The following is a 15,775-nucleotide window of genomic DNA, read 5'->3' on the forward strand; positions in this document are numbered from 1 at the left end:
CAAATAGGATTGCAGAGATGAAGAGAAAGGGAAAAGACAACTTCAAGGACAATCATGTTCTTCTACTAACACTTTTGGTACCTACCTACCAGCAGAAAAACACAGGTATGGTGCAACACTTACTGGTCATTTTCTGTGTGTCAGATGCTTTATTATTATTACCAGCGAAGGACAGGGAGGAGTGGTGGTGGGTAGACATAAAAACAATATGGAGTACAATTTAAAATAGTATGGTAGTTCTCATATTTTTTTAAATAAAAACTTGAAATGAAGAAAAGGGATGTACTGTAACTCACGTTTTCTGTTTTAACCTTCCACCATCAGTATCTGTTGGCTGAGACTGTAACTTATCTTCATCATCTGACTGTGCCGCGTCATTACTGTAAGAAGGGGAAGTTGTTTTAAAATAAACCATTTCTTCTATTCTTCTTAAAAATCTGTTTATACTTACTATATAACCAGTTAATCAGAATAAGAAAAACGATGCTAATAAGCTTTACATATATTTATTTATTTATTTATTTATTTAGGAGATGGAGTCTCGCTCTGTCGCTCAGGCTGGAGTGCAGTGGCACAATCTTGGCTCACTGCAACCTCTGCCTCCCCGGTTCAAGTAATTCTCCTGCCTCAACCTCCTGAGTACTTGGGACTATATGTGCACACTGCCATGTCTGGCTAATTTTTTGTATTTTAGTAGAGACAGGGTTTCACCATGTTGCCCAGGCTGGTGTCGAACTCCTGAGCTCAGGCAATCCACCTGCCTTGGCCTCCTAAAGTGCTAGAATTACAGGTGTGAGCCACTGTGCTCAGCCCATACAATTTAATTTAAATGATGGACCTGACAACTTACAGGCTTCAGAAATTGAAGAAAAGAATCTTTAAGCAAGGTGCAATGTATAACATATAAATGAATACAATTTAGCAATTTGTGAAAAACCTACTACAAACAAGGCTTTTTGCTTGGCAAAATGTGCTGTAGTGAAATAATAAAGTAACTTGTAGGTATCTTCCTCTCCACTCATTAAGTACCTCCTGCATTACATTTAATAAAATAGCTCCTGCTTTTACAGAAATGATTCCTTAGATCTACATACATCTCGTAGTAAAGTCACTCATCTCACTTTAAAGCCATTTTCTGATCCTACAAAAACAGTACAAATATTTAAACCATTTTATGACCCTTAAAGCAAAGTTTCAGAAGACTAAGTGTTCATTCTACATAGTTTTTTAGCCTCAATTTTTTTTTTTGTTATTTTTATTTATTTATTTTTGTGGAGATGAGGTCTCACTATGTTGCCCACGCCCCTCTAACTCCTGAATTCAAGTGCTGCCTCAGCCTCCCAAAGTGCTGGGATTACAGGCATGTAATCCCTCACTGTTTTTATATTGTCCCAAGTATAATTTAAATAATTAAAAAAGAGAAACTAAGTGCTATGGGATTTAATATTTATACTATTCCCCCAAGTAACTGTACAGTCATAATGAAGAGCAAAGTTAAAGAATACCTACCTTATCTAACTCTATTTTAATTCCAGAATAAAGAAAAACACTGAATGAAACCAAATTAGGGATTGTCATAGTTCATTAACAGAGAAATCTTAACAACTCTGAAATACTATTAATGACAAATAACAACGTTAGGCCACACCTTACATATTCTTTTGTCCTTCTCATGATGTGTAGAGTGAGAGGATTAATGCCTGTTGGTAGTTTCTCTTCTGCAAGACTCAAAGGTATTTCTTCTCCAGTATCCAGGTTCTTAATCATTACACTGGCTAAAATTTCCTGAGGTTAAAAAAAACAATCACACCAAGATGACCTGCAATTTAATTATCTTTTTGAGTCTACAAAATCCCCTAAAATTTAAGCTAAAGGCTTTTCAGATACATTCAATACTGCACACAATAATTTCTAACATTTTTATTGAGATACAATTCACATGCCACAAAATGCACTCATTTAAAGCATATAATTCAATGGTTTTTAGTATATTCACAGAGTTGTACAACTATCGCCACTAAGTCAGAATATTTTCTGCACCCCAAAAGGAAATTCCCTACCCATTAGCAGTCACACCTCATTTCCCTTTCTTCCTAGCCCCTGGCAAATACTAATCTACTTTCTGTCTCTATAGATTTGCCTATTCTGGACATTTCATATAAATCAAATCCTGTAATATATGGCCTTTTGCATCTGGTTTCTTTAACTTAACATGATGTTTTCAAGGTTTATCCATGTTGTAGCATGTATCAGTACTTTATTCCTTCATTCCTTTTAATTGCTAAAAAATACAACATGGTATGAATATACCACATTTTATTTATCCATCCAATCAGTGATGAACATTTGGGTTGTTTCCAGTTTTTGGCTGTTATGAATAAGGATGCTGTGAATATTTGTGTACATTTTTTGTGTGAACATATGTTTTCGTTTCTCATTGGTATATACAAAGGAATGGAACTGCTGGGTCATGGTAACACTATGTTTAACATTTTGAGGAACTGCCAAACTGTCTTCCAAAGTGCAATATTTTAAAAAATGTATTGTTTTAAAGAAACAAAAACTAAGATTTTGCTGTAAAATTTAATTCTGAATAAGTTGGCTAATGGATGCATACTAAGTTTTAATGGTAAGAAACCATTAAAATAATAAAATTTATGTTGGTATAACATGTATTTATAATATCAAGTTCTTTTATTATTATTATTATTTAAATTTTTTTTTCTTGAGACCGAGTCTTGCTCTGTCACCCAGGCTGGAGTGCAGTGGTGCGATCTCGGCTCACTGCAACCTCTGCCTCCTGGGTTCAAGTGATTCTCCTGCCTCAGCCTCTGGGTAACTGGGATTACAGATGCGCACCACCATGCCTGTCTAATTTTTGTATTTTTAGTAGAGACGGGGTTTTGCCATGTTGGCCAGGCTGGGTCTCGAACTCCTGACCTCAAGTGACCCACCCGCCTTGGCCTCCCAAAGTACTGCGATTACAGGAGTGAGCCACCACACCTGGCCTCAATATCAAGTTCTTTTAAAGCCCACTTTCTATAAAATATAAACCTTGCTTTCAATATATTTATTCTACTATGCAATTGAGTGAAAGGGCAAGTTTAAATCAGAGATGCAACATCCGGCATATCAACAAAACAAAGACAATCTTCAATTTTCAGTTTTTCCTCTGTTGTATTTTTTTTTTTTTTTTTTTTTTTGCGTAACAGCAATAAACTTAAAAAAAATAAATTGTGGTAAACTACACATAACATAAAATTTACAATTTTAACCATTTTTAAATGTACAGTTCTGGGTCATTAAGTACATTCACATTGTTATGCACCCATCATTACCATCCATCTCCAGAAGGTTTTCATCTTCCCATTATGTTTTTTGTACTTTATGTTTTAAGAACAAGAACAAAAAAATCTATTTCTACCTCATCAGTAAGCTCTCTCCCAGAGTTGGATCTAGGTCTCTGAGGGCCCATCACTTCACCTGCTACAGTCTGCTCATCAGGTGCTTTTCCATTTTCCTGGAAATACAATTTTATAAACAGAAATTAGACTGAATCAATTTCTATAAATTTTCAATTATTACCACACATAATTCTAAAGAATTTCATAATTCAAATAATGGAGTCTGCTGAAAATCTAAATGGAACATTACATTTCAGTCCTTCGTTTTTCCCAGCATGCTGAAAAACATTAGGAACCAAAACTATTGCTGCTCATGAAGTAATGTCTTAGTATTCTTGAAAACAAATAAATGTTCTATTTGAACCTAGCCAAAAGGCATTTCTCTACTAAGACTGCTATTAATCTGGACTGTGTGTGGCTACCTCAAAGGTAGGGGTCAGAAAACTTCTCTCTATAAAGAGCCAAATTATAAATATTTAAGGCATTTTTGTTCATATAGAGTCTCTGTTGCATATTCTTCTTAAACAACCTTTAAAAATGTAAAGAACATTCTTAGCTTGGGGATCCTACCAAAGCAGGCCACTACTGACCCCTGCTCTAAGGCTACAACAAGACTATAGTGTCATATGTTGTAGTCTGGTAGCCCGGCCCACCATAGCTACCATGTAAGTAGCTCTGAGTCCCAGAATCTGGCTGTGGTAAAATTAACGTTATCAAGTCTTTTGTGTAGCCCACTTCCTAGCATATAAAGTTTTTTTATGATTAGGAAAAGGAAATTATAAAAAAAAGTCTTCAATTCTGACCAATACAGGACAAATATAGACTATAGTTGGTGTTTATTAGTACCAACAATATTACAAATAGTAGCATCGTCATTTTTCAAATACCTATTACCTGCTAGATACTTGGCATATTTTAGCTCATTTCAAACCCTCAAGGAAGGATTTTTCCTCCATTTTATTGATGGGGCATCTGAGATCCAGATGCCAAACAGCTTGGTAGGCTCACCCAGTTAGTGTGTAGCAGAGCTGATCAAGGGAAGTAAGGGGGTCAGGTTTGGAGGACAAAGAAATATTTGGCCCGCAGAATATAGAACGCTCCATAATCAACAAACCAGCCACTTGCAGGGAGCTGATAAAGTCTATATGAAATAGAACACTAATTCACCAACCTGGGCAGTAACTATTTTATCTCCACTGGTAGCACTTGCCAAATCAAGAGAAGGCTGAGAATCCTTGACCGTACTCTCTGAAGCCATGCTTGTAGTTAGGAGAGAATCAGACGTAATATTCTCTTTGGGAACTGCAATGATAATAATAACAATAACAACCCTTTTTGTTTGATTCTTATAACAACCCTGTGAGGAAAGTGGTTTGATTACTCTCATTTCCTATACAGGGAAACCATGGTTCAAACAAGTTATTTAATTTCCTCAAGACTATACAGCTCATACAAAAAAAAAAAAAAAAAAAAAAAGATGCAGGACTTGAATTCAGACTTTAGGTCTCCAAATCCCATGTTTTTTTCACATGCCACTCTCTCTCAGATGGCAACAGATTCGAAAGTTTGAAGTCTGCTGAAGTGTTCAATTATAGTAAAGTAACTTTCACCAATGTAAACATTTTTACATTTTGTCTATTACTAAAGAAATAATTTTAATAACTTGGTTGCCAGTGAGTTTTTTTAAAAAGTGAAATAAAAGCAGAAAGGTGAACAGGTTCAACTCCAAAATTTCACCACAAAGGGTTATTGCTCTCTCTCTTTTTTTGAGACAAGATTTCACTCTGATCACCCAGGCTGGAGTGCAATGGTATGACCCTGGCTCACTGCAGTCTTTGCCTCCCAGGCCCAAGCAATTCTCCTGCCTCAGCCTCCCAAGTAGCTGGGATTACAGGCGCGTGCCACCATGGCCAGCTAATTTTTGTATTATTTTTGTTGTTGTTCAGATGGGGTTTCGCCATGTTGCCCAGGCTGGTCTTGAACTGAGCTCAAGTGATCCGCCCGCCTCGGCTTCCCAAAGTGCTGGGATTACAGGCGTGAGCCACTGTGCCCAACCAACAGAGTGATTTCTCAATTAATACTTGCCATCTAGATCAGGAGTTTTCAAAGTCTCAAATTCCAATTCGCTTTTCCTTTTTCTTGGTGGTGGAGCAGGTCGAGATGGAGGTGGGGGTCTAGGAGGTGGGAAATTAGTTGGAGGAGGTGGGCGTGCTGGAACAGGCTTCTTTGTACTAGCCACTATATCAGGTTCTGGAGTAAGGTGTCTCGGGGGTTTGGCAGGGGCCACTTCTTCCACAGCAGCAAAATCTTTAGTAGATAAGGAGTCTGAGGACACAGGTCCTAGAACATCACTTCCTTTGACTTCCACTGCTTCCTTGTTCAATACTTCTGCTTCAGTTTCAAGCACATTAAACTGCTCAGTTGAACTTGTTTGAGTTAACTTTGTGGTTTCATCTACTGGTTTCTCACAGGTTTCATCAGAAGGAAAGCATTTTTTAAATTCTAATTCAGTCTCTTCAAATGTATTCTGACTCTCTGCCTTTTGGGATTCTTCCTGCAGTACTTGATTTATGGCTAACAGTCCGGGTATATTGCTCAGATCTGTTCTAGCCACAACAGGACTGGCAGTAGCTTGATCAGAGAGTTCTTTTCCTTTGGAATCCAAAGAGTCATCTTCAAGCTGTAGTACTTTCTGACTCTCCTCAATAATACTTTCAATAATCTGATGAAAGGGTTAAAAGTAGTTTTTTTAAAATGAAGCTATTTATAAGAACATAATAACAGCTAATCATTTACACAGTACTTAGTAAGTGCCAGGCAATGTTCTTAATACTTTACATATTTTAATCTTTACGACAACCTTAAGAGATTCTACTTCTACTGTCACCCTTTTATAAATGAGGGAACTAATCAAATGATTTGTCCAAGGTCACAAAGCTAGTAAGTGATGAAGCAGGTATAAACCCAGGGAGTTTGATTCCAGCATCTATACTCTTAACCCTCATAATAGGGAATTTGTGTTAACACTTAGGTACAAAAGGTCAAATAACCCTATAAAATCAAGTTCAATCCTAAACTTACATTAAGACTCAATATCCTGACTCATTTACATATTTATGCCAAACTTGTTGTAATACCAGCCTACTGGTTTGAGCCCACTTAACAAAACCATGATAATCCAAATCCCCAGGAGAAGAATTCAAGTTGTTTAGCCCTGAACTCAAGCTTATGACTCAAAAACCAGCAGATGCAGGGAGATTAACATTCTTAAACAGACTACACCTAAACTCTACTATTTGGACTGATGGCAAGACCATGGAAAGAGTTCACCTTGTCTTTTCCCTTCCTTTCTTTTTCTTTTTTGAAATGGAGTCTCACTCTGTCACCCAGGCTGGAGTGCAGTGGCACGATCTCGGCTCACTGCAACCTCCGCCTCCCAGGTTCAAGCAATTCTCCTGCCTCAGCCTCCCTAGAAGCTGAGATTACAGATGTGTGCCCCACGCTGGGCTAACTGTTGTATTTTTAGTAGAGACAGGGTTTCACCATGTTGGCCAGGCTGGTCTTGAACTCCTGACCTCATGAGATCCACCCGCCTCGGCCTCCCGATTACAGGCATGAGTCACTGCACCCAGGCCCCTTTCTTTCTTATATGTAGCTTAAAATATAAACAGGCTTTCTATTGTCTTCTACCAACATTTAGAAGAAAAGAAAATATATTTTCTCCCCAGTCCTGTCATTACTAACATTAAATCTCCCAGATCAGTTATCCTGCTCCATCTCAAAAAAAATTTGGACTGGCTAAGATAGGAGAGAAAAGGCATTACTGAAGGCACGGAGGTGGGGAATGTGCAGAACTTTTGAGGATGAGCCTAGAGAGCAAAGTTAGGGCCAGGTTATAGGAATGCCTTATGTCATACTAAACTGCTTTTTATTTTTTTTGAGACTTGAGTCTCGCTCTGTTGCCCAGGTTGGAGTGCAGTGGTGTGATCTCAGCTCACTGCAACCTCCACCTCCTGGGTTCAAGCAATTCTTCTGCCTCAGCCTCCCGAGTAGCTGGGATTACAGCCACACACCACTATGCCAGGCTAATTTTTAATTTTTATTTATTTATTTATTTATTTTGTATTTTTAGTAGAGACGGGGTTTCACCATATTGGCCAGGCTGATTTCGAACTCCTGACCTCAGGTGATCCGCCCACCTCAGCCTCCCAAAGTGCTGGGTTTACAAGCTTAAACCACTGTGCCTGGCCACAGTGAGCTTTTTGAAGCAAACAATGCTTTAGCATAATCATCTCTGTGTATGTCTTGGTTCTCACTGTTCTCTTAGTCTTTCCATTTTCACTATTTCCTAAAATCCAGAAAAGAAATGCCAGGGCTAGGCACCATAAGAAGGTGTCATGAGGCATATCAAGAGGCAGAAAACACGGACCTTGCTCTCCAGGTACTAATTATTTGGTGTAGAGAAAATAAATAGAGCTAGCTCATATACAGCTCTGTATTTGTATTATAGTTCGTACTATACTGAACAGTAAGAATAGTAATAGAAGTGCAGAGGAGGGAGAGATTATTCTCAGATAAGGGATTGGGGAAGACAGGGGTTTCAACCTCATTTTGACCCCTCTTGTGATACAGACATTTCCATTATGCGTAATGATTATTTCAAACCTTTATACTCACCTCATGCTCACTGTACCCATTCACATCCCCCTCATTTTCAGGAGATAACCTTGTTTCCTACTCCACGTAAATATTAGAGGCTAAAACGCCTGAATCCATTCCTTTGTATCATCTTTCACTTCTTTTACCTACATATTTATTGTCATTTCTTACCTCTTTTTCATGTCATCCATCACTGATGATTTAGTATTCTTGTTTTCTGTCCAAAGTAGTGTGGTATAATACAAAGATCACTGGACGTTTAAGAAAGATCTGGATTTCAGTTTTGGCTTTGTAGCTTACTAATTGTGGGACTGGCAAATTTCTTAAAGCCTTTACCTCAGAGTCCTGCTTTTCTAGGAGGGAGGTAATCCAGCTACCTAACCCAAAGGTCTATATGGCAATTAAATGAGAATTTGTATACTAGGTCTAATACACAGTAGGCCTTCATTCCTTTCTTTTCCAGAACATTGCTCTGTTATCTTCTTTTCCAGTGGTTCCTTCCCTTCAGGTTATAAAAGTGCTGGGACACTTTATTGAAATCTTTTTGCATTTATAGCTAAGCTTTTTGAAAACTCAGACCGTGCTAATGTCTCTATATCTTCACCTCTTATTCATTCTCAAATCCACTGGAATATGACTTCTGTTATCACTGTTATCATTGAGGTTCTCCGCGCTCAGTAACCACCTAATTGACAAATTGGTTGGACTCTGGTTAGTTCTGGTGAAAGCAAGGTAATTTCTAAGGTTAACAATTTGAAGATTGAGAAAAACTAACATATAGAACATGCTGAGAAATCCGGGATGAATATTACTGAGCAGCAGTAATATCCAGTTCAAGTTAGCATGAAATTGTAGTAAACCAGATTAGGATGGTTCTGTGATACATTCCATTAACTTTCTGAAGCCAAGGAATTGAGAAAAGCAGAAGTTGTTCATGGTTGGGCATGGTGGTGGGATAACTGATCTGGGAGATTTAATGTTAGTAATGACAGGACTGGGGAGAAAATATATTTTCTTTTCTTCTAAATGTTGGTAGAAGACAATAGAAAGCCTGTTTATATTTTAAGCTACATATAAGAAAGAAAGGGGCCCGGGTGCAGTGACTCATGCCTGTAATCGGGAGGCCGAGGCGGGTGGATCTCATGAGGTCAGGAGTTCAAGACCAGCCTGGCCAACATGGTGAAACCCTGTCTCTACTAAAAATACAACAATTAGCCCAGCGTGGGGCACACACCTGTAATCTCAGCTTCTAGGGAGGCTGAGGCAGGAGAATTGCTTGAACCTGGGAGGCGGAGGTTGCAGTGAGCCGAGATCGTGCCACTGCACTCCAGCCTGGGTGACAGAGTGAGACTCCATTTCAAAAAAGAAAAAGAAAGAAAGGAAGGGAAAAGACAAGGTGAACTCTTTCCATGGTCTTGCCATCAGTCCAAATAGTGGAATTTAGGTGTAGTCTGTTTAAGAATGTTAATCTCCCTGCATCTGCTGGTTTTTGGGTCATAAGCTTGAGTTCAGGGCTAAACAACTTGAATTAATCTTCTAAACTCTCCTTAAAATCATCTTTTTCCCCATTAACTATAGATAGTTACGCATTTGTAATTTATCCTAAGAAAAACATTCTTTAAAAAGATAAGAAAAGCGATAGTGGAAAAAACAGGAATATTTTAAGTTTCAACAATAAAAATGGCTAGATACATTGTAATCCATTTACTTGATGAAAACTGATGCACCTGAGTACAGAAATAATATAGAACTATGAGGAAAATCTAAAGATGGTAAAAGACAGAATATAAAATTCTACCTACACTACAATTAGGCAGAAAAAATGTATGCTAATGGGTAAGAACCAGAAGGAAATGCTGAAAAATCAAGACACCTGTGTGTTATAGTATAGAATTGTAGGCAATTTCCTTTTTTAAAAAAATGGTTCAATTCCTATTATGTACACTGCTATGCAATCCACCATTTGTCCCCAAAGGGAACATTTTTCCTTTAAAGAAAAAAGTATGCTCAATATTAAAATATGTGGTCCAGCTGGGCACAGTGTTGCACACCTATAATCCCAGCACTTTGGGAGGCTGAGGTGGGTGGATTGCGTGAACTCAGAATTTCGAGACCAGCCTGGGTAACATGGCAAAACCTTGTCTCTACAAAATATACAAAAATTATCCAGGCGTGGTGGCACACACCTGTGGTCCCAGCTACTCAAAAGGCTGAGGTGGGAGGATCACTTGAGCCCAGGAGGTGGAGGCTACAGTGAGCCATGATCGTGCCACTGCACTCTAGCTTGGGCGACAGAACAAAAAAAGAAACAAATAAACAAAACAAAAAACAAACAAACAAAAAAACCCCCAAAAATGTAGTCCATTAAATTTCTAAATTCCATAAGGATAGAAGAGTGGTTTTCCATTAGGGGTTATTTTGTTCCACACCCCTTCCCAGACATCTGAAGATAAATTTGGTTGTCGTAATTGGGATTGGGGATGCTATTGGCATCTAGTAAATAGAAGTTAGGGATATTGCTAAAACATCTTACAATGCACACAACAGGCCCTCCCCTACCCTCTATTAGCCCAAAATGTCGAGTGCCACTACTGGAGAAACTCTGGGGTGAAGAATGTGTCATTTTGTTAGCCTCTGGAAACCCACTGGCTAGAAGATTGCCTAGGGCACAGAAAACACTTAAAACTTGTATAAATGAATAAAAACACACCATCCTGTCTTTCTCTTTGAGTTTTATGTTGATACTGTGAACTGCACATTTTCAAAAGATTGATCTTGTGCTCAGTCTCTTCTAGTAAACCAACCTTTGAAGCTTCATAGCATCAGTTTTTTAAAAGGTATCAAAGGTACTATCAGAGTAAGGACTTCTCATAACTTCTGATTACTAAAGACATCAGAATGTTGCTGCACTGAGCTTTTCAATACCTGTAACTCCTGGTAGTAACCTCAAGAATAGTTAGGACTTATTCTGATAAAAATACAAGAATAAAAAATAAAAGCATTTTATAAAATACTGTTTCAAGGATAAATTACCAATTAGAATATGAAAAGGACTTCTAAAAAGACTGAAATGTCTTCAACCACAAATGTGACAGATTCATGAAACATTTACTGAACATCAATCATGTACAGAGCGCTGTCCTAAAAGAATATAAAAACTGTTTGAAATATACCATATAAATATGATGTCTGTTATAAACTAATATTGACATTGTATCTTTCCAACCTTTTTAGACACATCTTGTTTCAATTCTTGTACAGGGGACTCATTTCCAACTTTGCATGCAGTGTTCTCTGTTTCCTGTTTGAAAAAGAAAAGAAATAGAGACCAAATGATGATATATTTTTTTAAAAATATGCTTTAAAGGGATACAAATGAGAAAATGTAGCATTAATAAATCAAAGGTCCTTAAAGGGCTTCAAAGGTCCTTAAAGGGCTTAGATTTCTTCTTCTTCTTCTTTTTTTTTTTTTTTTGAGACAGAGCTTCACTCTGTCGCCCAGGCTGGAGTGCAGTGGCACAATCTTGGCTCACTGCAACCTCTGCTTCCCAGGTTCAAGTGATTCTCCTGCCTTAGCCTCCCGAGTAGCTGGGATTATAGGCGCGTGCCACCACACTTGGCTAATTTTTGTATTTTTAGTAGAGACAGAGTTTCACCTTGTTGGCCAGGCTGGTCTCGAACTCCTAACTTCATGTGATCTACCCGCCTCAGTCTCCCAAAGTGCTGGGATTATAGGTGTGAGCCACTGTGCCCGGTCTAAAGGGCTTAGATTTCTGAATACTGATAGATGCCCAGAAATTTTATGCCATGGTACAATGTAATTTGCATAAGAAAGTTACCCATCAGCAATATTCTATTATTCTGCAATAGGATTTACCTTTAAATGTGAAAACTTGCTCAACTTTTTAACATTAAAAAACTGTAATGGAAGATAAGAACTTCTAAGTACTTTTATAGCTAAAAAGGATTAAGGATTTAAGCAAGGGGTTGAATAAAAATTGTTATTTTTCTCAAAGCATTGCTCCATAAATATGCACAAATACAAAAGTATATAACACAGAAAACCACATTCAGGGAATAGTTTTCTTAAAATTCTACATGCTTTAGATAAAAGAAATAAAGACTTAACCAGAAGTTAAACGAAGCCCCTAAGTATGAAAGAAGATGAAAAAAATTAAACCCACCAAAAATACATATATATCTACGTATACATTTATATACACATACGTACATATATATATATATTTGGGAGGTTAGAAATGGATACTGCATTTCTGCTGGAAAAAATTAGGGTAAAATAAGACAATCATATATTTGCAAATCTCAATACAATACTCCTCTCAATCTTAAGTTGTCTATAGAAGTACAGCAATTTGAATGCTACTCGATACTGAGAAAAAAAAATCATAATTATTTGTGTACATCACAGAGTTTGTTAGACGAAGGACACTATAACCATTTTAGATAAGGGACTCAAGGCACACTAATTATTTAGGTGGCACTTATACATGTATCAGGATATGATCACAATAGGCTCAATAATAAAATTACTCCAGAGATTATTAAAATGTTAAAGATTTAACGTGCCAGTGAAATTTCTGTAGGACCTGCAATATCTTCGAGCATTGAATTCCTCCCCCAGAATCTGGGGAATACTACCAATGTTACACAGATTCTTCTAGAAAAAAATTGTTTCATGGACTCTTAAGTGTTAGATAAAATCCAAACAGTACGAAGGCCCATGAAGGCCTAAACATGACATAGCCTCTGCCTACATTTTTGATATCTTCTACACTCATCTCCCTCTCATACCACTCCCTCACAATTACACTCTGGCCAATAGGATGGTTCCTTGCCATTAGGGTCACAGCTCAAGTGCTATTTTATCAGAAAATACTTTCCTGACCATCTCAAAATAGCCTTATCTGACCCCTTAACTTTCTATCACATTATCCTATTTTTCCTTTTTTTTTTTTTTTAAAAAAAAAACCTTTAAGTTCAGGGGTACATGTGCAGATTTGTTACATAGGTAAACTTGTGTCACGGGGTTTTGTTGTACAGATTATTTCATCACCCAGGTATTAAGCCTAGTACTCATTGGTCATTTTTCCTGATCCCCTCCCTCCTCCCACCCTTCACCCTCTGATAGGCCCCAACATGTGTTGTTCCCCTCTATGTGTTCATGTGTCCACATCATTTTGCTCCCACTTATAAGTGAGAACAGGCAGTATTTGGTTTTCTGTTCCTGCATTAGTTTGCTAAGGATGATGGCCTCCAGCTCCATCTATGTCCCTGCAAAGGACATGATCTCATTCTTTTTTATGGCTGCATAGTATTCCATAGTGTATATGTACCACATTTTCTTTACCCAGTCTATCACTGATGGGCATTTAGGTTGATTCCATGTCTTTGCTATTGTGAATAGTGCTGCAATGAACATTTGTGTGCATGTGTCTTTATAATAGAATGATGTATATTCCTTTGGGTATATACCCAGTAATTGGATTGAAGAGAGGATATCAAACTATCCCTGTTGGCAGACAACATGATCTTGTATCTAGATAACCCATAGTCTCAGCCCAAAAAATTCTTAAGCTGATAAACAACTTCAACAAAGTCTCAGGATACAAAATCAATGTGCAAAAATCACTAGCATTACTATACACTAATAACAGTCAAGCCGAGAGCCAAATCAGGAATAAACTCCCACCATTCACAATTGCCACAAAAAGAATAAAATACCTAGGAATACAGCTAACTAGGGAGGTGAAAGAACTACAAACCACTGCTCAAAGAAACCAGAGATGACACAAACAAATGGAAAAACATTCCATGCTCATGGACAGGAAGAATCAATATCGTTAAAATGGCCACACTGCCCGAGGCAATTTATAGATTTAATGCCATTACTATTAAACCACCATTGAGATTCTTCACAGAACTAGAAAATTTTATTTTAAAATTCATAGGGAACCAAAAAAGAGCCTGAATAGCCAAGGCAAATCCTAAGCAAAAAGAACAAAGCTCGAGGCATCACGCTACCCGACTTCAAACTATGCTACAGGGCTACAGTTACCAAACAGCATCATACTGGTACAAAAACAGACACATAGACCAGTAGAACAGAATAGAGAATACAGAAATAAGACTGCAGATCTACAACTATCTGATCTTCGACAAACCTGATGAAAACAAAGAATGGGGAAAGGCTTCCCTATTCAATAAATGGTGCTGGGAAAACATCATCCTATTTTCCTTCACTGCACTTCTCATTCAAAATGACCTTATTTACTTGCTTATTTTCTGTCTCTTCCCTGTCCCACTAGAATGTAAGTTCCATGAGAGCATGGACCTTGTTTGTTCTATCTACAGTTTGTTCAGTACCTAAAACAGTGTCCGACACTAAATAATCATTTGCTGAATAAATGTTGAATGATGCATGCTCTGTTTTTTCTTCAGTTAACACATACATCTTAAGTTTACATAGGCTTTAATTGGATCCTGGTTTTATGCGAAAGAAGGCCAGGCACGGGCTGAGACCTGGAGTTTGAGACCAGCCTGGGCAACATAGTGAGACTTCGCCTTTAAAAAAAAAAAAAATTAGCCAAGCATGGTGGTATGTGCCTGCAGTCCCAGCTACTCTGGAGGTTGTTGTGGGAGGATTACTTGAGCCTAGAAGCCTGAGGCTGCAGTGAGCTATGATAATGCCACTGCATTCCAGCCTGGGCAAGAGAGCAAGACCCTGTCTCTAAAAAAAACAAACAAACAAAAAACAAAAAAAAAAGAAAGAAAAAGAAAAAGAAAAAAAAATCTAACCAAGACCAACTGGTAAGATGACCTTGACAAGGTGGAGAGAGAATACTTGGAAGCTGATCACTTGGTCCAGCCTGGGACAGAGCAAGACTCTGTCTCAAAAAAAAAAAAAAAAAAAAAAAAAAAGAAATACTTGGAAGCTGATCACCATTAAGAATAGTTGATGCTCTCAGCAGAACAGGGTCCACAGGAAAAAATAAAAAATAAGTAACAGTTGATGCAAAATAACCTTCAACTGTCCCACTATTTTTATCCAATTATTTTCTAGTAACTGTTTATCAGTAGGAAAATCAGAAGCATTGTATGACATAATTCTGTGGATATTTTCCCTAAATTGAGCTACATAAAATTACACATTAATAATCTTTGGACCTCAATTTGATTAACTGATTGATTTTTAGAGGCAGGGTCTCGCAGTTGCCCAGGCTAGAATGCAGCGATCCTCCCACCTTAGCATCCCAAAGTGTTGGGATTACAGGTGTGAGTCACTGCACTCGGCCTATGTGTCACTGCACTCGGCCTAATTTGTTTCAATTATTTACTTAAAAAGATTAACATTCCTACACTAGCCAAAACTGCCAAGCAGTGATTAGACTTCTATTTTATTTGGCTTTAACAAAACTCTCTTGGAGTCTGAACTTTTAAAAGATAGTAACTCCTAAGGTACTCTGCTGTTTTAAGTCACAAGTTTAAAGGAGTGATATGGCACCTACCAGAGGGCCTGATCTCCAGAGAAGACTTCTTAATAAAATCAGACTTAGGATATATAGTCAACTATGATTCTCTCTCAGTGATGTATAAGGTCCAGGTCCTTCTAACACCTTGATCAGGCTTTTGGGACAAAGGAATGCAAGCCAAGCATGTGTCCATAGACAACCAACGCCAACTTAGCTATACTT

At 37.8% G+C, this 15,775-nt stretch overlaps 1 protein-coding gene across 1 annotated transcript in view; it reads right to left on the bottom strand.

The window, feature by feature from the left end:
- Nucleotides 1-15,775, bottom strand: part of WDR44 (WD repeat domain 44) — a 102,320-nt gene that overhangs the window by 50,168 nt on the left and 36,377 nt on the right. The window contains exons 3-8 of the mRNA XM_031660451.1: nt 11,290-11,364; nt 5,490-6,126; nt 4,576-4,706; nt 3,425-3,520; nt 1,649-1,785; nt 297-380 (exon numbers count right to left, since the gene is read on the bottom strand). Of these exons, the coding sequence (XP_031516311.1) occupies nt 297-380; nt 1,649-1,785; nt 3,425-3,520; nt 4,576-4,706; nt 5,490-6,126; nt 11,290-11,364 (1,160 nt within the window). The remainder of the gene's footprint in view (nt 1-296; nt 381-1,648; nt 1,786-3,424; nt 3,521-4,575; nt 4,707-5,489; nt 6,127-11,289; nt 11,365-15,775) is intronic.

Source organism: Papio anubis, chromosome X, assembly GCF_008728515.1.
Source record: "Papio anubis isolate 15944 chromosome X, Panubis1.0, whole genome shotgun sequence".
Taxonomy (NCBI): domain Eukaryota; kingdom Metazoa; phylum Chordata; class Mammalia; order Primates; family Cercopithecidae; genus Papio; species Papio anubis.